The sequence below is a fragment of the Physcomitrium patens genome, chromosome 6 (assembly GCF_059467195.1).
Source record: "Physcomitrium patens ecotype Gransden chromosome 6, ASM5946719v1, whole genome shotgun sequence".
In the NCBI taxonomy this organism is placed as follows: domain Eukaryota; kingdom Viridiplantae; phylum Streptophyta; class Bryopsida; order Funariales; family Funariaceae; genus Physcomitrium; species Physcomitrium patens.
This window is the reverse complement of record NC_143415.1, coordinates 10,431,809-10,453,349: the sequence shown is the minus strand read 5'-3', so window position 1 is coordinate 10,453,349 and position 21,541 is coordinate 10,431,809. Positions and strand designations below refer to the sequence as shown.

The 21,541-nt window shown below is 38.0% G+C and overlaps 2 protein-coding genes across 4 annotated transcripts; one reads left to right on the top strand and one right to left on the bottom strand.

The window, feature by feature from the left end:
- Positions 1-1,582: 1,582 nt before the first annotated feature.
- On the top strand, positions 1,583-12,341 carry LOC112283569 (uncharacterized). 2 transcript variants are annotated; one of them, XR_016503315.1, is made up of 29 exons: positions 1,601-2,172; positions 2,499-2,644; positions 2,823-2,921; positions 3,082-3,132; positions 3,457-3,573; positions 3,808-3,864; positions 4,099-4,218; positions 4,601-4,663; positions 4,890-4,968; positions 6,184-6,293; positions 6,466-6,519; positions 6,626-6,693; positions 6,887-6,989; positions 7,219-7,421; positions 7,626-7,722; positions 7,877-7,948; positions 8,180-8,256; positions 8,490-8,606; positions 8,756-8,840; positions 9,066-9,233; positions 9,418-9,528; positions 9,659-9,745; positions 9,909-10,036; positions 10,340-10,413; positions 10,738-10,820; positions 11,006-11,111; positions 11,269-11,415; positions 11,532-11,652; positions 11,844-12,341. XR_016503315.1 is itself a non-coding variant. In XM_024522426.3 (28 exons), exons 1-28 carry the CDS (start codon positions 1,965-1,967, stop codon positions 11,955-11,957), a joined length of 2,991 nt encoding a protein of 996 aa, XP_024378194.1. In that variant the 5' UTR covers positions 1,583-1,964; the 3' UTR covers positions 11,958-12,341. The 2 variants fall into 2 exon arrangements, 1 of the variants encoding a protein (XP_024378194.1); XM_024522426.3 differs by lacking the exon at positions 10,340-10,413 and having other exon boundaries at positions 1,583-2,172.
- Positions 12,342-17,180: 4,839 nt separating this feature from the next.
- Positions 17,181-21,418, bottom strand: LOC112283132 (DEAD-box ATP-dependent RNA helicase 1). 2 transcript variants are annotated; one of them, XR_002970031.3, is made up of 10 exons: positions 20,848-21,418; positions 20,385-20,619; positions 19,914-20,171; positions 19,609-19,766; positions 19,301-19,484; positions 18,936-19,126; positions 18,323-18,527; positions 18,019-18,127; positions 17,681-17,830; positions 17,181-17,534 (listed from the first exon to the last, which is right to left on the bottom strand). XR_002970031.3 is itself a non-coding variant. In XM_024521481.2 (10 exons), the coding sequence occupies exons 1-9, from the start codon at positions 21,036-21,038 to the stop codon at positions 17,754-17,756; spliced, it is 1,608 nt and encodes a 535-aa protein (XP_024377249.1). In that variant the 5' UTR covers positions 21,039-21,387; the 3' UTR covers positions 17,181-17,534; positions 17,726-17,753. The 2 variants fall into 2 exon arrangements, 1 of the variants encoding a protein (XP_024377249.1); XM_024521481.2 differs by having other exon boundaries at positions 17,726-17,830; positions 20,848-21,387.
- Positions 21,419-21,541: the final 123 nt, after the last annotated feature.

Genomic DNA, 21,541 nt, shown 5'->3' with positions numbered 1-21,541 from the left:
ACCCGTGCATTTTTTTTTTGAAGATATAGCACTTGGAGCTTATGTCTTTTGTCTTTGAAAAGAACATAAAATCTTATCAAATTATTGTATAATGTGTTGCTGATTTTCATGTCTAATCAAATTTTGATTAGAATTTTTAGCATAAAAAATGTTAATATTTAAAAAAAAAGAAAAAAGAAAACTGTAACTTTTATTAATATTTTAATATTTTTCCCCAGAATCACTCAAATGAACTCTTGTATCTATCAATGGAAAAGCAACATCCATGACAGGAGTGGACAAGGCTGGACATTGACCATGTATATTTGCAACCTCCAGTGAGTTTTCCATGGAGAGATTTTCACCCTTAGCACTCAAACTCACACTAGCACTTGTTGCTTCTCTCTACTCTCCTCCTGCTCTTCAATTGCTCCCAAGTCAACTGCACAGCTGCTTTTGTTTGCATGTGGTCCTTACATTATGTAGCTGTTGGTTCTATCACATCCATTCCACCTAAGTTCACCTATCTCCATCCAATTTGGGCTTGTCTGACTACAGTGATGGATGCAAACTTGCATAGAAAAGAACACAGGAAAAACAAAAATGAAAGAGAGAAGGCTCCATGGATGTGTTAGCATGCACAACTTCACAGGTAATGGGAGAGTATTAACAATCATTCTACATCAAATTGAGCAATCAAACAACACTATCATTTGACTCAGTTTTAAAATTGGATCCAGGTAAACAATTAAAAGAGGGTAAAGACTTGGGGACAGGAAGTAGAGTTAGGGTTCTCTGTGGCTACAGAGCAGGTGCTTGATAAAATCTGAACTACAAAAATCAAAGGCTTTGCTGATATCCTTTCAGTACAAGGCTGGTGAGTTGTTGAAGTAGACAGGGCAAGTCATGGACCCTCCAGTCTGGACTTTGGCAGCAAGCATTGATCTCAAAATCAATGCCACAACCTTCACTGCCCAATAAGACACTTTATGGCTCATGGCTGGATGTTACTATCTTGATGCACCAGTCCCAACACACACACACACAGGTTCACATTCACTTTTGGCACGCTTGGTAGAATTGCATCACAAACCCATAAAAAGACAATAACAAAAACCAATCAACCAACTAGCCAACCATAAGAAAGAAAAAGAGACAGAAACCACTTGGTACTGTCCATGCCCTAAGCAAAGGAAGGTAGAAAGGACTTTTTTCACACACTGATGGTGTGGAACCCAAGTCAAGGTTTAGCTGAAAAGGGCTGGAAACTGGTGGTGAGCTTAAAACTTGATAAGCCTCACCAGTGGACTAAAATCGTCGACAGAACTTCCAGGTTGGTGTAAATTTCCCCTACTTTTCGTCTCCCCTCCTCCGTCGGCGCCCATTGTCCTGTTCTGGTGAGAAGCTAGAGATTCAGCGACCGATGGACGGGGTCCCAAAACGAGGGTCGTAGACTGGAGGATGGCCAGACAAAGGCGAGCTACTGAGGGACGGGGGCGTTTAAGGCAAGAGTTTTCGGATGTGGACAAATGGCAACAAACCGTGGGCAGAAATCGAGACCAGGACGTGCCAAAGGTGCTTCCGCCATAGCCAGGAATTCGTCTCACTGAGAGGCACTTGCAGTTTGGAGCTGCATGTGGCTACATGCCTGCGAAGTGTGTATCGTTGTTACCTTTGGTAACATTGAGGGCTCAGGGCTCACGGCTCAGCTGGAGCTTGTAACGGCGTTTTGCGTGTGGATGCTGAGGGGAGGGCGGGTGTGAGGGCGTGAACGCGGTCGGAAAGAGTGACCAAATCCATGGGGTAGGTCCTGCACATGGACGTGAACTTTGAGATTTGCTGCGGTCGCTGGTGATAGTCGCCATGTGAGCTTGGAGGGCGTAGCTGTAGATGTTAGCCGTGCGATCGTGAGAGTAAGTGTTCGTCGACAATCGTTGGGAGGGTTTCCCGGGTTAATGAAGCAACTTCTGTTGCGCTGAGTAGCGATGATGATGACATTACAGAATCACATGAGGCAACAGCCAGGCGTCGCGCTGATGACTCTTCAAAGCGCCATGAGGCCGCAGCATGGGCAATCGATGTTTCTTCTAGATTCTGTGAAATTGGAGTCTGTTGAGCAATTTGGTCATTCCTTATCCCGAGTGGAGGATTTCCCTTCTACTTCATCCACTGGCGTTTACGAGGGTGTTGACGGTGAGTGTGTTATACCGTGAGTTTCCGGGGGCTTTTTTCAACGCCACTGGCATAGTTATTTAAATTTTAAATATTTATATTTAGACCAACGTTTGTGCTTTCCTCTTGTTAATGCAGACCAATTTAGGGAAGCCTACTTCTAGATAAATTTCTATTAGAATCAGGGGCAGTCATTTTCGTGAATTAGTGCGAATTTGATGGGATATGCTTGTTGCAATTTTTATGTTGTTGAAGTTGTTTTGTTCTAGTCATTAAATTGTGGTCTCTTCAGGAGAATTATACTGAATTACTGATATTGGATTATTCTCGCATGAATTCGATTCTAGTGGACGAAGAGATGTTTTTGGCGAGAGCTCACCAGGAATACAAAGCTGGTAACTATAAGTATGCTCTACAAAATTGCTTGATGGTATATAATAAGAGCCCTCAACGCACTGATGCCTTATTGCTTCTGGGAGCTATTTACTATCAGGTTTTCCCTTCACTAATCGGTGCTTTTGAATTTCCTAGCTTTTGACGAATCATGCCAGATTCATGATTGTGTTTTCGCTATTCGGTCGATATTATTTGTTTTCTTTGTCAAGGGTGCGGTAATATTTTTCAATTTATTTACTAATATTTTTGGCAATGATGAATTTGTGCTTCACCAGCTACATGACTTTGATATGTGCCTTGTCAAGAATGAAGAAGCCATCCGGATTGAGCCTAAATTTGCAGAGTGTTACGGCAACATGGCGAATGCTTTGAAGGTGCTTTCTTTTCTTAATATGACATTTCTTATGTGAGTTCTTTTATCTAAAATCCTAATTTTGGTGAGTTTCCATGTTTCTCTGTCAACACCTTGAGATTGTCGTTAGCTAAAATCAGGTTATTAAATTTCTGATTTGGTTTGCATTTTGGTTTACGTAGGAGAAAGGAGACATTGACCTTGCAATTCTGTACTATTCCGCGGCAATTGAGGTATTCCTGATCCCAAACCTCGATTTAGGGACAATGATGAGTTAGATTTTTTGATCTTCTCAATTATACTCCCGAATATCAATTGCTAATGTATTTAAAACGTGATTTAGAATTTCACTGGACACCATATTTGTATTTTAGGATGGGCGTCATTTAGTCAATATTTATTTCATTTTAAGAGAAGTTCTTGCGAATTTTTCCACTGCCGTCACCATCATGTTGAAACAGTTTTCGCAGCGAGTTAGGAATAAGTTACTTCTTTGTGGTTGTATTGAAACAGTGTGTGTTTAAGTGATTCACTTTCCTATGTTTGTCTTGCAACAGTTGAAGCCCAATTTTTGTGATGCATGGTCGAACTTAGCAAGTGCTTTTATGAGGAAAGGAAGGCTACAAGAAGCAGCTGAGTGCTGTCAGCATGCGCTCATACTAAACCCGCGGCTGGTGAGATTTATGAAAGAATTTTGAGACACATAGTTTGTACGATGATGGTAGTGTTCTGTTTATTTTGTTTTTTTATTTTTAGTATTTATTAGTTTTATTATTTTTTCACGTATCTTTTTAACTTTTTGAAACAATTCTTTCCCTCTTCTTTCTAATTGAATCCGAAGCGTTGATGAAAAAGAACGTATACCTGTTGCATATACTACGAGACTAATAGTTTCTGTTATGCCTCAGGTTGACGCTCATAGCAACTTGGGAAACCTTCTCAAGGCCCAGGGTTTAACACATCATGTAGTTTTCATATCCTTTTCTATCACGTTCTAGTCAGGAAGTGATCATTGCAATGTACTGACTTGCTTTCAAAATAAATTTCATAATTTTTTTGCCGTGGAATACTCGTTGATTATTTTCTGAGCTCTTCAATTGGTATTATTATAGTTATGAACATGGAGACTTTTCCTTCAAATATTATCTTATTTTATGTGTTGTTTATCTTACATGGTAGAAAAATCTATGTTATTGTAGGCATATCTTTGCTATGTGGAGGCCATTCGATTGCAACCTACATTTGCTATTGCATGGTCGAATCTTGCGGGTTTGCTAATGGAGGCAGGAGAATTACAGAAAGCTTTGACATATTACAAGGTTTATTTTGAACCCTCTAAGTCTCTGTTGAGGACCTTTATCACAGTCTACGTTTGATCAGTCTAGGGCTTGAAGGTACTTTAACCGATCAGAACCAACCGATCTAAGCTTGGTATATCGTACCTATAGGTAAAACATAGTTTTAAAGATTTTTAGGTTTTTAAAATTTTTCAATGTAATCAATAGAACACACTTTCCGCGTTTTTTTTTTTTTCTTTTTTATTTTTTTCTTTTTTTCTTTTTTTTTTGGGGGGGGGGGGTGATACTTGTGCTGGAGATCGGGATTTCGAGAACGAGAAAATTGTTGTTTTGTTTGTCGTTTATTGTATGAACTCTAAATATGCAATTGCTGATGATCTTCTTTTGTTTAAATGTGCCATAGGAGGCCATTCGCTTAAAGCCTAGTTTTGTTGATGCGCACCTCAATCTAGGGAATGTATTGAAGGTATAATATCACGTGGTCGGACTTCTCTTGCTTTATATTACCTGTAATAGTATTGAACTTCTTTTAAAGTTTCTCATCTCTTTCTTTTCCTCTTTAGCCCTATCTCAAATTTGATAGTGTTACGATCTATTTTAAAAGGCAAGTGAGCTCCTTCTGGAAAGTGTTACATAACATAACAGTCTTAAGGAGGAAGTGTCATAGAATTTACTGTGTCTTTTCTGTGTAGGCCATGAACAGGCATCAGGAGGCAATTGCATGTTACAATCGTTCCATCCAGCTGCGACCAGACTATGCCATTGCATACGGTAAGCTATGACCAAGGAGTTTAATTGACTTCTTTTTTGTCGATTTCGACATGACCAGACCCTTACTTGCAAAAATGTGCAAGTTGGGAGTAGTGGACATTATTACGAGGAATTGCTTTCGATATTGAGATGTGCTTCTTGTGTGACAATAGTTTAAAAGCGCAATCGTACCTTGGCATGTTGTGCTAGTTTAGGCATGCCTAATCTTGTACAATATGCTTCTGGCACATACAACGACATCGCTATGAAATCCACCGTTGTATGGCTACGGTGTTTTAAAATGCGTATGTGTTCTGTTGGTTTGGTTTTTGACCTGACCAACACAACATGGTTTTTATGACTTCAAGTATGCGCAATCTGATGATTCGCTTCAAATTTTATTCAAAACCATTTTAAAGTCAATTTGAAAATATTAACAGAGTATGCCTACTTTTCTGCATGAGCACTGTCATGGATTGTTAAAACGCGTCATTTGATGAATGTTAATTGGATGCTGACCTTCATAGAAATTTACCCCCAGTTTGTCAGTTGTGAAGCTGTCAAGATAGTCAGCAACTTCAACAGGAGCATGGAAATCAAGACCTAGTCCTCTTAAAAAGCTAATTCACGGGAATGGGCTGGCTGAATGTCTTAGTTGATTTTGGTGCGAAGCTTTCATTTGAATGATGGACTTTTAGCTGTGTCTGACAGTCTGCCATTTGCGTGGTCTGTGGGTTGTCTTTCTTTATATATAGTTTCCGTGATGGCGCCAGCTCAAGACAATTTCATGGGACTTTCAACCCCTCCTATTACGAGGATAGAATTTGAAGAGAACTTGATGATCCTTATAACAATATCATCCTTACTTGTACTCTTGCTCTATGAGAAAAGCTCAACGTTACGGTGACTTGATGTCGTCTCGAAGTCTTTGTATCACCTATTCGATCTTTACCTCTGTGGATCTCTCACCCTTGCCACTTGCGGTTTCCATAAGTGTAAATATACTCCGTTGCTGCTCCGAACAACTGGCTTCAGTAAGGACTGTACGCATTACTACTTTGTGGAAGACGTACAGGTGCAGCAGTTTGTGTTTGGTGGTGGTGGAAACAATATAAATGTTTAAACCACCTCGACATCACTTTCAGGTTGGAAAGACTATCAGAGGCTTTGGTGGCTACTAAGGGTGTAGGTCACGGATATGCTGCATACATAGTTTGGTTCTGATTTTGGGTGCAGGGAATCTTGCAAGCGTGTACTACGAACAAGGGCTTCTTGATCATGCTATTGTCCACTACAAGCAAGCTCTTCTTTTCGATTCCTCCTTCATAGAGGCTTATAATAATCTGGTATTAAGTTTCATCTTCTTCTACTGATTGACTTGAACTTCATCTTGCCTGCATTCTTAAGATTTTCATTTTCTAATCCATGTCTGTGCATGCATTTGCAGTCTTCGGTTTCCAATCCGTGCTCAGTTTTACTTGGATTCTGATTCTTAGCTGTGTGTCTCATTCTATACAGGGTAATGCGTTGAAGGATGCAGGACAGGTAGATGGCGCTATTTCCTGTTATGAGGTAATACCGTAGAATTAAACTCTAAGCTCGCGTCACATAACGTCTGTGGCTCTCTTTGACGGAATGCGGTTGAAATTCTTACGATAGGCATCTTCACTGCTTGCAGAAATGCCTCCAACTTCAGGATAGTCATCCGCAAGCGCTTACAAACCTTGGCAATATTTACATGGAGTGGTAAGTTTCCTTTTTTAAAGATAGTTAAGGAAAGGTTACTCATTTTTCAGTCCAGAGATATCGGTATCTGTAGCATGTAATAAGCAGTAAGAAAATTGTCATTTAAGAAACAGTTGTTGGTTTTTGATAATTAGTCCTCTTTTGTCGTTGGAAAGTCATTGATCCTCCTGTTTGTGCTTTTCATGATCTGCAGTAACATGGTAAGTACCGCAGCAACATTCTACAAGGCAACGCTGAACGTTACAACTGGTCTCTCTGCTCCATACAGCAATCTGGCTACTATCTACAAGCAACAGGTGCTCGATGCTTCGTCATTTCATTCCATTTAATTTTCTTTATCTGTAGTATTTCTCTTTCTTTGAAATATAAATTTATCTGCTTGAAACATGTATAAAAGTTGGCGTTTTCTATATCATGTTTTATTGAAGCTTTATCTGTCTGTGAAGTTTCCAGTTTCAGATACTCTGCTGACTCTGTTTTTGAAAGAATTTAATATACGTACTAACAGGGCTGTATATGGGACAGGGTAATTATGCAGATGCTATTGCTTGTTACAATGAGGTCATGAGGGTAGATCCCATGGCTGCAGATGGATTGGTGAACCGAGGAAATACGCTTAAAGAGATTGGCCGGGTTAGTGAAGCTATCCAGGATTACATCCGCGCTGTAGCTATACGGCCTACGATGGCGGAGGCACATGCAAATCTTGCTTCAGCGTATAAGGACAGGTTGTACGATGAGCTTCGATACGTTTAAGTATTTTTGCTTGTGGTCATTTGCCTGCTATTGGTTTTGTGTATTTGATTCAACTCAACTGTCTTCGCTTTATCCTGAAACTAAACGATACCCGGAAAATGAGCGTTTTATATGTCAGTTTGCTCTTCTGGAATCTCTATTTATTTACGGCTTTTCCTTCGTTGGGAGTTGAGCAGTGGACATGTGGAGGCAGCTATTAAAAGCTATAAGCAGGCTCTTTTCCTCCGTCCTGATTTTCCAGAGGTCACTTGCAACTTGCTTCATACCCTTCAGGTTCGCAGATTGAATACTTGAAATTTGTGTTGAAATGAAAAAATCACTTGGCGCCTAGTTTATTGAATGCTTCTTGGGCATTTTAAAAATCATCTGTTATTATGTGGTGATGCAGGCTGTCAACAGGAACTGATAAATTCGTTATGTTTTGCAGTGTGTGTGTGATTGGGATGACCGGGACAAGAAGTTCACTGAAGTTGAGGCTGTTATACGACGACAGATTAAGGTGTGACGCCTTGCATAAATTTAATGGATGTCACTTTCGACTTTTCAGATCAACTAGTTTTGGTGTTTGACATAGTTCCTGGATGATGGTCTGCTGTTAAACTTCTGCAGTATATATGTAAGCACGTGAATATCTAATGTTCTTTGCGAATCTTAAAATTTTAGTGCAGGTTATGGATTTGCAAGTGCTAGACATGTCTATCAATTGTATTTGGCTTGTTCTGTGATACAGATGCGGCTTTTGCCAAGTGTTCAGCCCTTCCATGCTATCGCGTATCCAATTGATCCAATACTTGCCTTGGAGATAAGGTTGGATTTACTCTCTTTTTGATTTTTTTTTCGCAGGCTTGGTGTTTCCTTCACTGTTATTTTAAAACTAATATCTGAAACTGGAAATAGATATTAGTTTTGATATCATGTTTTTATCGAGAAATCCACGAAAATGTCATAGATTCTGTACATTTGTGAATGCACCTTGGTTTAAGTGGGTCTCACGGTGAAAGTATTTATGTCCGTTGAGACGGTTGTGGGATTTTTTGCAGTCGAAAATATGCAGAACATTGCTCGTTGATTGCAACGAGATACGGGGTGCAATCATTTACTCCCCCAATCGCCATCCCGGTGAAAAATGAAGGTGGCAGCGGTCGCCTCCGGGTTGGGTAAGTAATGCAACTCGACAACCTTGAAATTCTATTTTGCACCTTCAAGCTACTGTTGAGAGTGGTTGTACCTACATATTTTTGTCCTGAAATTTTTCGTCTGTTTTAACGCAACTTTTAACTTATGCCTCTCAATTGCATCGTGGCAGGTATGTAAGTAGTGACTTTGGGAACCATCCTCTGTCGCATCTCATGGGGTCTATCTTCGGGATGCACAATCGTAATCATGTGGAGGTTAGTACTAGTGGATAAGTTTTCTTTTCATGCTATAAACAACGAGATTTTACACGAAGCAAAATTTATAGCAGCTTTCACACTTTTCCTTCAATTTATACATGTAACATCAATTTTCTATTGTCATCGAGACATAAACATATTAGCTTATTAAAAAATATTTGTTTATTGTCGTTTTGTTCACAGCGTATCACTTGGTCTTTGCTAATTTTCCATGCATTGCAGGTGTTCTGCTACGCACTGAGCCCAAGTGACGGAAGCGAGTGGAGACAGAGGATTTCTGCAGAAGCTGAGCATTTTATAGATGTTTCTGCAATGGCGTCAGATGCAATTGCTGAATTGATAAACAATAATAAGATCCAAATCCTTGTTAACCTCAATGGTTACACTAAGGTAACTTCTTCCGAATTCGGGACAGTGATTTCTATTGAATTTCATCATTGAGGCTGTTTCGTGACCTCTGTGAGGCTTGTGAAGTTTGTCTGTTTATTTACCAACATTTGCAAGTTTTCTATGCCTGATTTCTTTTCACTTGAAGATTTTATATGGTTTCTTATCTCATGCTTCCTCCTTGTAGGGCGCCAGAAATGAGATTTTTGCAATGAGACCAGCTCCCATTCAGGTGTCATACATGGGGTTTCCTGGTACTACTGGCGCAGATTACATCGACTATCTAGTAACTGATGAAGTACGTACGCTATTTGCTGTTGTTTTGTATAACTTGTTCATTTTCCTCTGTTCTACAGAATTTGCGGAGGATGGTTTAGTAAGTTTTTTCCTTGCATTACAAGTAACCGTTCTTTGTGCTCTCTGTGCAGCTCGTTTCTCCGCATGAATATGCGCACATTTACTCAGAGAAAATCGTCCACTTACCACATTGTTACTTTGTCAATGATTATAAGCAGGTTGAGTTGGCCTATCGAGAAACTGATCTTGTTTTCTTTGTTCAGGATGTCAGTAATACATACTGTGCTGGATATTACTCTTCCGGGCTGCAACATGTCATTATTAACAAGGTAGTCATCACGTTATCTCACGAGATGTTGCTTGCTGTTGAGAGCTGTGCAGCGCAATCGCGACGTACTGGATCCTTCCATCAGCATGAAACGTTCGGACTATAGCCTACCTGAAGACAAGTTTCTATTTGCTTGTTTTAACCAGCTGTACAAGATGGATCCTGAAATTTTTTCCACATGGTACGCACCTAAGTATCCGCAATCTTATAGTTTTGGCTAGATTAAAACTAAATGAGATGTCCACACTACCTAATTATCTTACTTGGACAACCTCTGCACACCTCAACTCTATTCAGTTAACTTTATCACCGTTAATGAACGGAACTTTTACCTCTCCACTGAGAAATAAATTTCAGCACCTAACAGTGACAGTTTTCCTCTGTAAAAAAACGTGATGTAGTGTCGGGAAGTAGTAATGTAATTCGTGTTGAAGGTTAAGTGGCTACCACGGTTCATATGTGCTCGTATGTTCAATATTTTCAGTTCTCAAATATGGAAGATTGGCTCAGTGATGGTCAAGTATGTGGAGAGCATATGAAAAGTTGGAAAACGAAAATGTAAGGCAAACTTTTGTTTCTCAATTCTAATAGGAAATTTACCATGAATTGACCAAACTCCTAATTTGAATATGGAAGACGGCTTAGGGGTGTTCGAGTAAAAATTATGCATAATATTGAGGACGTATGTTGGTTACGTTAGATTAGTTTGATATAGATTAGTGGATACTCTGCAAGAACTGCAGTTGCGATCTGCCTAATACGTGATCAAGGGTGGGAGTGGATAATTCCGTACATTCTAACCTCATCTGCCCGTGTTTTACTTGTGTATTTGCTATCTGTGAAATCTGTATGTACTCAACGAAAGCACGTTTCTCTGCCCAGGTGCCGAATTTTGAAACGTGTTCCCAACAGTGCGTTGTGGCTTCTGCGTTTTCCAGCTGCTGGAGAAACCCGCCTGAAAGCCTGTAAGTTTAGTTGTGGTTCCTTCTGTCTTACATCTGCTTCTTTCTTTCTTCTTTATTTTTTGTCTTTTTTGTTTTGTTTTGTTTTTTGTTTTTAAATTCGAATGGTAAATTTTTAACTTTTGTTGTTTTCATCTCTGTTTAGAATGCATATTGTTGATCTGATACGCGTATATTGCCTTTTACAGTTGCGATTGCCCAAGGTGTCAGGCCTGAGCAATTTATTTTTACAGATGTGGCTGCCAAGAATGAGCACATTAGACGAAGTGCCCTTGCCGATCTTTTTCTGGACTCGTATGTGCCATTCTGTAAAAAGTTATCCTGCTCTCTGCATTAGAATATGCTTGTGTATTTATGGCTGTTGTTTCCAGTTATGTGAAAATCAGTTTTTGTTTTAACTCTAATGAGAACTGTTTTGTATTAACCTTTGGAATGCATTTCATTGATGCAGACCTCTTTGCAATGCACATACAACTGGAACAGATGTGCTGTGGGCTGGACTGCCTATGGTGACTCTTCCACTTGAAAAGATGGCTACACGAGTCGCTATGTCACTATGCTATGCAGCTGGTTTTGGTGAAGAGATGGTTGTCAGCAGGTTATATTCGTCGCATTCATACCATGTTAAGTATGACTTCATCTTGCTCAACTTTTGAGCCCAATGTGAGCAACATTGGTCAATTCGCTTATGAGCGTGGCTTTGGTTGTGCACAGTATGCAAGAATATGAGGAGAGAGCGGTGATGTTAGCGACAAATCCTGCCATTTTGAAGGCCTTAACTGCAAACCTTCGTGCATCCCGGCTTTCGTCTCCCTTGTTTGATACCATCCGCTGGGTAAAACAAAACTAGATTACTGATGCTTTGGAATTGTATTTCGAAATCACATGAATGTTAAGTATGATTGTATCACATCGCCCAATGAGTATTGCACTGGAATGTTTTTCAGGTATGGTATAGTGGTAAGATGTTTTATTTTTATATTTTTTATGAGTAAGCGTTATGGCTGGTCTTGTTTTTCTGTGCAGGTACGCAACTTTGAGAGGTCGTTTTTTAAGATGTGGAACTTGAACTGCAGTGGCGCTCATCCTCGAGCATTTAAAGTGGTCGAGGATGATTTGCAATTTCCACATAACCAATAGCATCGAGCAGCGTGGGAGATTCGTATCAGATATTGATCATATAGTATAGTCTATTATTTTTTCTGTCTGAGTTAGGTCAACATCGCTTATATCGTAAACATTTTGAAATCAATCTCTTGGAACCCTTTCTGTACTCTGGAATTCAGGTTTCCAAAGCTTTCAAGCTCTGGTTGTGGCTTCTGAGTTGCAGTTCGGAAAGCGTTAGTTTAGATTGAAGGGTTGTGAATCTAACAGAATTTATATATTTGATAGGAACCTAAAGTTGTACATACAACTGAGGAATTATGCAGCTCATGACTAGCATCTGTTAAATGTGCGAGTTTGAATCGGTGCATGCCTGTACTCCACATAAATCACAAGCCGAAGCCATTGCCTCAATGAAAACAGTCCCACAATGTTTCATGTTTGTTAGATGTGGAGATGTCTACACTGAAGTTTTTGTCTCCAAGTTAGATATGCAGTAGGTTTGGTTTGATTCACGTTGTAATCTGGTTACAGTAATGGTGACAGTTATGTCTATAAATATTGCGTTACTTAAAATTAGAGTGAAAGATAAAATATGGTTTGAATACAAATACCACATGCTTATATCGCTATCATCACAGTATGAAACCAAGAACATTAAATTCGGAGGCCCATAATGCAAACAGATATACTCAAGCCAGATGAGATATAAAATGTGTGTTGAACAAATCATTTGGTGCTGTATTGGACAGAAGCCTTGTCCCCTTCCGAACAGTTCACAGGTTAGTCTCTTCACTAAGTAGAGATGCAGTAAGAACAAGGTCACATAGATTTTCTTCCGCTTCTTTCTTTACAGAGTCCATTGATTGTAATAAGTGCATGGGGAAAAAAGAAAAAAGAAAATCTCTCTGAAGTAACGGACTTCCGATGCGTTTTAGAATGCCGAAACCTTAACCACTAGCTCTGAATGAAGCAATATTGATGTCCATCATTCGCCAAGCCATAAGAGACAACAATGTAGCTCCTGCAGGGTGCAATTCCTTATGTTTGGGTGGAGAAAGGTGATCTCTGAAGAAAGGCTCGCTGTTGCTCTTCATTGTTGCCGTCTTCCTCTCCTTTCCATCATCCGCAGTTCCTTGGAATTCTCAAAACATTCACGAAACCCAAAGTATGGGTATTTCTTGTACCAAGTCTCCTCCTGCTGCTGCTCCCATACGTGTGCACTCAGCCAGATCCGTTGTGCCTCTCACCCTATGTCCTGTTCCAGCGCTCGCCCTGGACCCCCTCCCACCACGTCTCACCCTGATTCACACCATGGCCATTCTGGTCAAAACGCTCGTCCCATTTATCCCCCCACCTTGTCCATCCTTCACTGAGCTCTGACCGCTCAGCCTATTTGTCTGTGTACTTCATGCTAGCTCCTTGACCGTCGTATTCCTCGCCCCATCTGACATGTGAATCCCATTTAATATATATCATTTGAGACGGTTGCTTTGCTGCAGGGAAATGGGAAGTAGACGAAAGAAGAGCAAATGAAAGTGGATTGTTTTCTGCATTGTGTACCTTTCGTGCCAAACGTGAGCATTACCAGGCTCTGACCATGTATCTTGCAAATTGGACATTTGTCATATGGCATATACAATAGTGCCATGTAGTTTTTTAGTAAATAATATATATATATATATATATATATATGGATAAGCAAAAGTGAGGCTTTTTTTACTCTTATCAATGCTTTTTTATCTTAATTAAAGACTTCCTAATCCTTTTATATTTTGTAATAGTCATTTTAGTTTCAAATCAATATCTATCTTTTAATTGTCTATTTTTTTCTCTTTTGGTGATATTAGAATATATTATCATTTTCAAAATACTATTATAGTTCATGTCCTTGATGCAAAGTAAGCATGAGGCTACAAAAGCCATCATAAATAGATTTGAGATGACACATGGCCATAGATCAAGTTGCCTTGAAAATAGCAATATAATGTTATTTTGTAAGTACATAAGTGTAGGAAGAGTCTTGATCTTTGGAAGCTTATAGATTAGCAAATAAATAACTATGTACGCAAGACATTGATAGTTTATATGACTAAAGTAATGATACAAGAGTAGAGATTGAAGGTCCTCAAAAAGCCTTCATTTGTATTATAATTGGTATAAATATTCAAATAGAGAAGAATAGAAGGATCATTTATGTATTTGAAGTTTAATAAATCTTTAAGAAATTTTTATAAATTATTGTAAAGACTACAACATCTGTAAAAGACATTAAGTTGTGGATTGAATAGATTGTAAACACAACAAGAAAAAGAATCAGAAAAGATGCAATATCTCTTATCAGTTAAATATATTATAGATGTAAGATTTTTTTTGATATCAAGCATGTATAAAATATTGCAAAAATAATTAGTATTTTTAATAAATACACAACCTTATCTACATATGTAGAGTTTTTTTCTTGTTAGAATTAGGTACATAAGATAGAAAGAAGATCTTATATACAAGATTTGAAACTTAATTATATTTTCTAATAAGATATGCAATAGCAACTAAATCTAAGAACCAATTTCTTTAGATGCTATCTACTGAGTTTAGATGTATTATGCCTTCATCATTGCTAGTATCTAATGTGTTATGAACTATAGATAAGATTGAAGTGCCCTTCTTCTTGCTAGATGTTTTTCTAATTGGTTAATAATTTATTATTTAGTACATTTAATATAACAATCTTTTTTACATAATCAACATTGAAGCAGTAAGTCAAAGAAACTAAGTTTTTAAGACAATAAGGAGTGTCTTGGAGGAAGATGGCTTGGTCTTTTTTTTATTATTTCTCTTTATAAGAAATGTAGGACAAGGCAAATTATCCTAAAGTTTACTAAGAGTTGCATGGACAATGGTTATTATAAGATCTTTGTGGAATAGCTTCATTATCTTTGTAGAAAATTCATGGGCATATATGTATTTAAAAAATTCAAATAATCTTAGACAAATCCCATCGGTGCGCATGTAAAGATCCCAAGTTATCATAAAGTTAAGTTATGAGTAAAAAAGACTACAAACTATCACATATATCTTCCTAAAATGATCCTAGCCTTAAAAGACCATATCATATGATTTTTGAAGCTAGACAATTTGTCTACTTTTGAAACTCTTTACTGTCTTCTACTATCTTTGCTATCAATTAAAGAATACTTTGATTCATACAAAAAATGTCACAATTTGAATTAATTACATGCAAAGAAATAAGCACATGAAACCTCAATATGAGCACGATGGAAGCTACAAGTTGGTAATACTTGAACTAGCTTTGAAATCATATAAAAATAATAAATAATAAATAAAAATACTTGGCAAAACAATTGAGTTGGCTATCAAGATTCAAGCTTGAATATATGTCAAGGAACCTAAGGGGCTTGTCATGATTATACTAAATCCTAAATTAACTACTTTATCTAAATTGTAGTAAATAGAGAGTGAATTAGCTATTACATGAGTCAAGACAAAATTCTAATATTAATCAATTTCAAATTCTTCAACAAATGGTTGCTAAAGTATCTATTTTAGATTAAAATTTCTAAGAAGTATTTATGCAAAAATTACAACTTTGCAAATTTGCTCAAGATTGAGGAATATTTGGCTAATATTTGCAATCAATTGCAAGATATATTTTTTCTAGAATATTTGGAATTCTAGAATATATTACAATTAATTATAATTAAAATTATATCAAATAAAGTAAAATGTATCTATTATCATTGAAGCAAGTTAAAAGTTGATTCTTAAATATTTTATTAAATGCTTGCTATTAAATCAAGGTATCATTAATTCATTGAAGGTTGATTTTTGCAAAAAATAGCCACACATCTTACATTCCAAATTTAAGTTGTGATAAATATATGCCAATGATCCAATTATCAATTTAATTTTTTTATTGCATAATCATAGTTATACATACAATGCTTTTTGTGGCTACAAGAAGCTAATGTGAACATAATAAATAATGTAATTTATTGTTATTTATTGTTATTTAACTAATGCCAATATCCTTCTTTTGGACTCTATGACTAAATGCAATTCTAATATTTTACAAAGATTAGTCTAGTATCATAATGTTGAATATAATTTTCCTAACCAAACCATGCTTGTCTTTATTTATTTTATACAATTTGGCAAAATTGCTAGGCTTGATTAAGAAGAAGTTAAATTAATTGATTTTGACTATAACAAGTTTAGCAATACTATACATACTAACAAAGATAGTTTAAAGGAGAAAAAATTATTTTTTTTTACTAAGGTCAACTTTTTAGATCCATATGTGATTTTTTCTTAATATATTTAATGTGTTTTTTTAATTTTTAGTTAAAATATTTAATATATTTAAATATTTTTAATGTTAAAAATAATACTTTTTTTAAATGTAAAATATTTTTAAAATCTTAGAATAAATTTCTTTTTTCTTAAATTAAATTAATTTCTTTAGAAATAAAAATTTAAATAAACATTGTTCAAGAATCTTAATATTATGTAAAAGCCTAAGTATGTGTGTGTATATATATATATATATATATATATGAGCAAAAAAATAGGAATTTCTTTTTATAATTTAATATAATGCATTAATGTAAAAGCACCTTAAATTATTTCAACATATATAAAAAAAATTAACATGTACAGAAATTTAAGAACAATTTAACATAGTCATTAGTAAAACATCAAGTGATTTAAGATAATAATAATAAATAAAGAAACTTAGAAATGATCCATTAAATTACACAAATAATATTATTTGAATAATATTTTATTCTTTTACTCCAAGAAATTCTACAATTAAAATAAACATAGTACTATTATTAATGTGACTATTATTAGACTTCCATTGTGAGAACTTTAACAAGTTTGTTATTTGATTGAAATACAATTTTAACAAAGGAGTTAGCACTTTGATGTGATGACGAAACCACCGGTCAATCGACTTCAGGGCATGGATACATGAGTTACATCTCAGCAACAGAGTGACAAGGGGGTAATATCATTAAAGGTGGTGAATTTGTGTGGGAAGAAAGTGCCAGGAAACATGCATTAAACTTGAGTGTAGGTATGTTTCTAGACTGGAACATAGCACTTGATGGATTAATAAGGTGAAGTTTATGGTAAGATGTCATGGAGAGTAACGAAGAAAATGAAGAGAGCCATTCATAGGTAGACACAGTGGAGGAACTACAAGATGTCCTTACGAATCTGTCGTGGAGAGGGTTCACAAGAATAAAGGCATTACAGCACCTAAAACTTCTTATTGCGATGAAGTACAAAAATTTGAATACATTAGCTGAGGAAGGTGGCTACATGATTTGTAAAACACAGTTAAGTTACAGGCGAGACGATAACTCTAAACTTTGAGAGACTGGAGTGTTGGCAAGCTTAAAGGAAGTTAACCTTTGAAGAGGCTTGAGATTGGCAGAAGACTTGATACTATGCTAGCACGAAAACAACACGGCACTCGTTTCTAACAGCAGATACCTGAATTTGCATCAGATCAAGGCCCAACAAGACTTGCAAAGTAGAGGCATTATCACCAACCAAGGCGCGTTCGCTTCAGCAATTCATCCACTGCACAAATGGAGACGCAAAGAATCATCATAAAATCTCCATTCATCTGAGGCCCATGTGGTTTTACGTACCACGAACAAGGTCTTCCATAACATTCATCTTTTGAAACAAACCCCTACCACTACACAAGGTCATGGCAGAATAACCTTGCAATCCATCAAACCACCCAGCACCATGCGCGAAAATCGTACAATAAGTAAGCAACTTTGATGTCTTTCGTTAAGTTGACTTTGGTTCTGAAACGATTCTTTCAGCTGAGTCATCCGCTGCGGCATCTTCGTTCAGTTTTCCTTGAGCTGAAAAGAAGGAATAAATAAACAAGCGTTAGTTTGAGCACACGCTCGAAGAAAAACTCTAGAAACCGTCAGAAGTGAGATACGTTGTGAGACATCAAAGATATTCAAAACTGCACATAACATCTGATGCCTAGATGAATTTCTACAAATCCACCCGCAATGACGGTTACATCAGATGTGATTACAACCTGCAGTGAGGCGAGGGAGAAGCTCCTCCAATAGGGCGACCGGAAGGTCATAATCCTCGCATTGCCCGTTCTCCATCTTGCTGAGAAGTTCCTTCTTAAAGTGACGAGCCTTACATATCATAAAAAGGAAGGAATGTTAACAAAGATTGGAACAAAAGAATTGCAATATCCAGATCAATAGACAACACTAGCAGAGCACAGCCCTGTAGAACTAATTAGCTTAAGTGACTTCACAACTCCGAATGCAAGGACCACCAAGACATTAGCCTTTGATCACCAGCTACTTGTGTCTATTGCAATTCACCTCTTTCTTCACCAATAAAGTAAATGCACGACCAGCTTGTCCTGCCCTTGCAGTACGGCCCACACGATGAACATAAGTCTTGGCATAGACGGGAACATCATAGTTGATCACATTTGCAACACCCTCCACATCCATGCCTCGAGTCATCGCATCCGATGCCACAATTACGTGCACTTTGCCGTCCGTAAAATCCGCCAGGGCTTTCCTGTAGCACGCAGAAGGAATCAGCACAATGCCTGATAAACACAGTTCTCAACCAATTGGAAGAGACACCTAAATATCGTGAAAGAAAACCACTCTCACAAACAAATCATTCAAATATGAGTATAAATACCAAATCTACAAAAGAAATTAAAACCAATAAAAACTAAAACGGAAGAGGCGGCAGTGGCGGCGACTTGATGCAAGTTATGTGACTTCATATTATGTTTCATCGAATTTCAATCATGATAAAAAAAAAAAAAAAAAAAATACATCATCTGGGTGCGATTATTAAGTAAACTTGGATATACTGGTGGTTAAGAACATACGATAACGATCACAGTACAAATCCATTAATCAAGCTACATTATCAATCAAACTACCACGAAAATATATTGTGTAGATTCTCCACCTCCGAATATGCTGAGGTTGTCTACTCGAATACTCTACAACCGAAAATTCTTGACCAGCGTAGAAATGTCTCAATAACAAAAAAAGTTGGTGTGTGGCTTCCACAGATGCATTGAAAATAATGGTGGACTGATTCTTAAATTGTTCTAGAAGGGCCACCAAGACTAATGGTTTCTTGCTAGCTCTCGTGATCTGCAAAAAACAGAAACATAAGCACCGTGCTGCACATCATTCTTGTGCTTGTCAAATAACAAAATTTGACAAGGTGTCCTAAGCAGATATGCTAAAACCTACATGCATTCTGAAAAAATCATTGCTTTCAATGTGTTTCAGTCAAATTGTAAGTAAGTGCTTTCAGGTACTTACCAACTTAAAAGCTTTAAGCTGTTTGGGAAGATGATAACGACTTTCTTCAGCACTAGGAGCAAGATACAGAGGCCAATAAAGGTCCAACTGGGCAATCTTTGCTGGATCCTTGGTCAAAGTAGCTGACAATAAAAACTTCATCACTCTAGGATGCACCCTTCCTTTTGATCCCCGCTCTAAACACCTGGGCAATCATTATAAAATTGTTCGCTAAGCCCACAACAAAGAATCAAGACTAAAAAAAAACCATGTCATCAACTGAAGGAAAAATGATCAATCAGCAATACGAGTCATTGAAAAGTACTCACCAGCGTCGCTGCGTAAACGCAACCCCGGTACCTCGTAAGCATTGAGCTTTTCTTCTACTTACATCATCAAATCTTTCAGGAATTTGAATTACATTGAGCACATTCGGCAACCAAGACTGATAGTCTTGTCTCAAAAGCCTGTCGGTCTCATCCACAACCTAAGAAGTGCAGAACGGTCAGTACACTGCATCCCCTAACAGCAGAATCAAATAGGATGCAAACACTTCAAAAGAAAATGTTCTGGGCTAGCTCGTGAAGCTTTAGAAATAAAAATGTGCTTCATATTTAGTCAGAAGAATGCCTACCAGATATTGAAGATGCTCTACCGTAAATCCAGGAGTGTTTTTTAGGTGATCCATCAATCTTCCAGGTGTAGCAACGAGAATGTCAATGCAGCTTTCATAAACCAAGTTGTTCTCCACAGCTTCATATGTCTCAAAGCTATGAACCAACCTTGACCTGGTTTTCACAAGTTCACCTACCTCTGCAGCAACTGTGGATTGCCCTACTATACCAACGGACAAACCCACTGCTGGAGCCAATATGTCGAACACAGACTTCACCTGAAAAATGATACGATATCAACAGCGGCTCACCACGCCCGTCCCCGCTCTCCTTGAATACTGCTCATCTATTTTAATTAAACTAAATTGAGGGCTATTGAGATTAGGAGACATTTACAAACCGGAATATGGAAATTTTCCCTATAGTTGATGAGGAGCAAGCTTCATTTCATCCACTAAAATCCTTATATACTTGCAGAGCATTGACAATACCTGAACAGCAAGGTCTCTTGTTGGAAGCACCACCAGAGCTCGAAGTCGGCGTAGGACTCTTGTTGAAAGCAGTTGGACAATTGGTAAAGCGAATGAAAGAGTTTTTCCACTGCCTGTAGGAGAGCACACGCACAAATCCCGCTCACGCCCGCCAGGGCCCAGCACTTGGTTCCACACAGCAACCTGAACAGGAAATAGAGCTTCAATTCCAGCCTTTCGCAGAGCCTCTTGCAATCTGCCAACCTTACACAAAGCCGTCTCAAGATGAGCAATCATGCAGCAAGACCTTACACCTGAACCCTTCCGAGGTTATCAATCTAAGTCATCCACTATTTGGAAAAATGCTAGGTATTCTCATTATGCTAAAAAAAAAAAAAAAAAAAAAAAAAAAAGGACACAAATGCACTCCTGAAGACTCAACAAAGCCACCATTTGATTACGAAGAGAGCGCAACTTAACGAACCTAGAATCAAGTAGAGGAACCTCATCAACAGAGAGCGGGTCATGAATTGCAATTTCAACAGGACTCCGCATCCATGGCAACGCGGGAGGCCCCTTCGTGGTCACGACCTTGGGCGCGGAGGCTACCACGGTCATTGCCTCGGGAAGGGTCACCGTTATCGTATCATTCTCATCTAGCACCCCGTCCGCCATCTCGAGCAACTTTCAGCCACGGAAAATCACCACCCAACAAACTCCTTTGAGAAAAAAAGAGTACGCGGAATCAGGACTCCAGCAAGAAATCGATACTTATGACGCCAGAAGACGAGAATGCTGATTGGTACGATGCATAGCTCGAGAATTATTCATGTCTACAAATTTCACAACAGATGTGCGACCTTCCATGGGCAGAAATGAGGATTTAGGGCTTAAGGAGCTGCGAGACGAAAAATACTCTACAACCCCAATTCTAAACTTAAGTACGGGATCGGGAGACTGTGGACTGTGCGAAATCATCGATGAATAGTGGTTGCTGCATCGAACCAGGGCAATGCGAGACATGAGGTAAGAATGCTGCAGAAGCTATCATCTGTCTTCACATGGAAATTAGGGTTTTGCTACTGGAGATGGAGGTGGGGGTGGAGGTGCGATAGTTCCAAAAACAAACCCAAAAACGAAAACGTAAACGCAAGCGAAAAAGTAAAATGCCACGAAAA

Excerpts from the sequence above, each read along its gene's own strand:
- LOC112283569 (XM_024522426.3), top strand. The coding sequence starts at position 1,965 with ATGATGATGACATTACAGAATCACATGAGGCAACAGCCAGGCGTCGCG. Across the intron at positions 7,422-7,625 it reads GCTTCAGCGTATAAGGACAG|TGGACATGTGGAGGCAGCTA; the intron begins GTTGTACGATGA and ends GGAGTTGAGCAG. Across the intron at positions 11,112-11,268 it reads GCCGATCTTTTTCTGGACTC|ACCTCTTTGCAATGCACATA; the intron begins GTATGTGCCATT and ends TCATTGATGCAG.
- LOC112283132 (XM_024521481.2), bottom strand. The coding sequence starts at position 21,038 with ATGGCGGACGGGGTGCTAGATGAGAATGATACGATAACGGTGACCCTT. Across the intron at positions 20,620-20,847 it reads GTTCCTCTACTTGATTCTAG|ATTGCAAGAGGCTCTGCGAA; the intron begins GTTCGTTAAGTT and ends TAAGGTTGGCAG. Across the intron at positions 17,831-18,018 it reads TCTCCCTCGCCTCACTGCAG|CTCAAGGAAAACTGAACGAA; the intron begins GTTGTAATCACA and ends CCTTCTTTTCAG.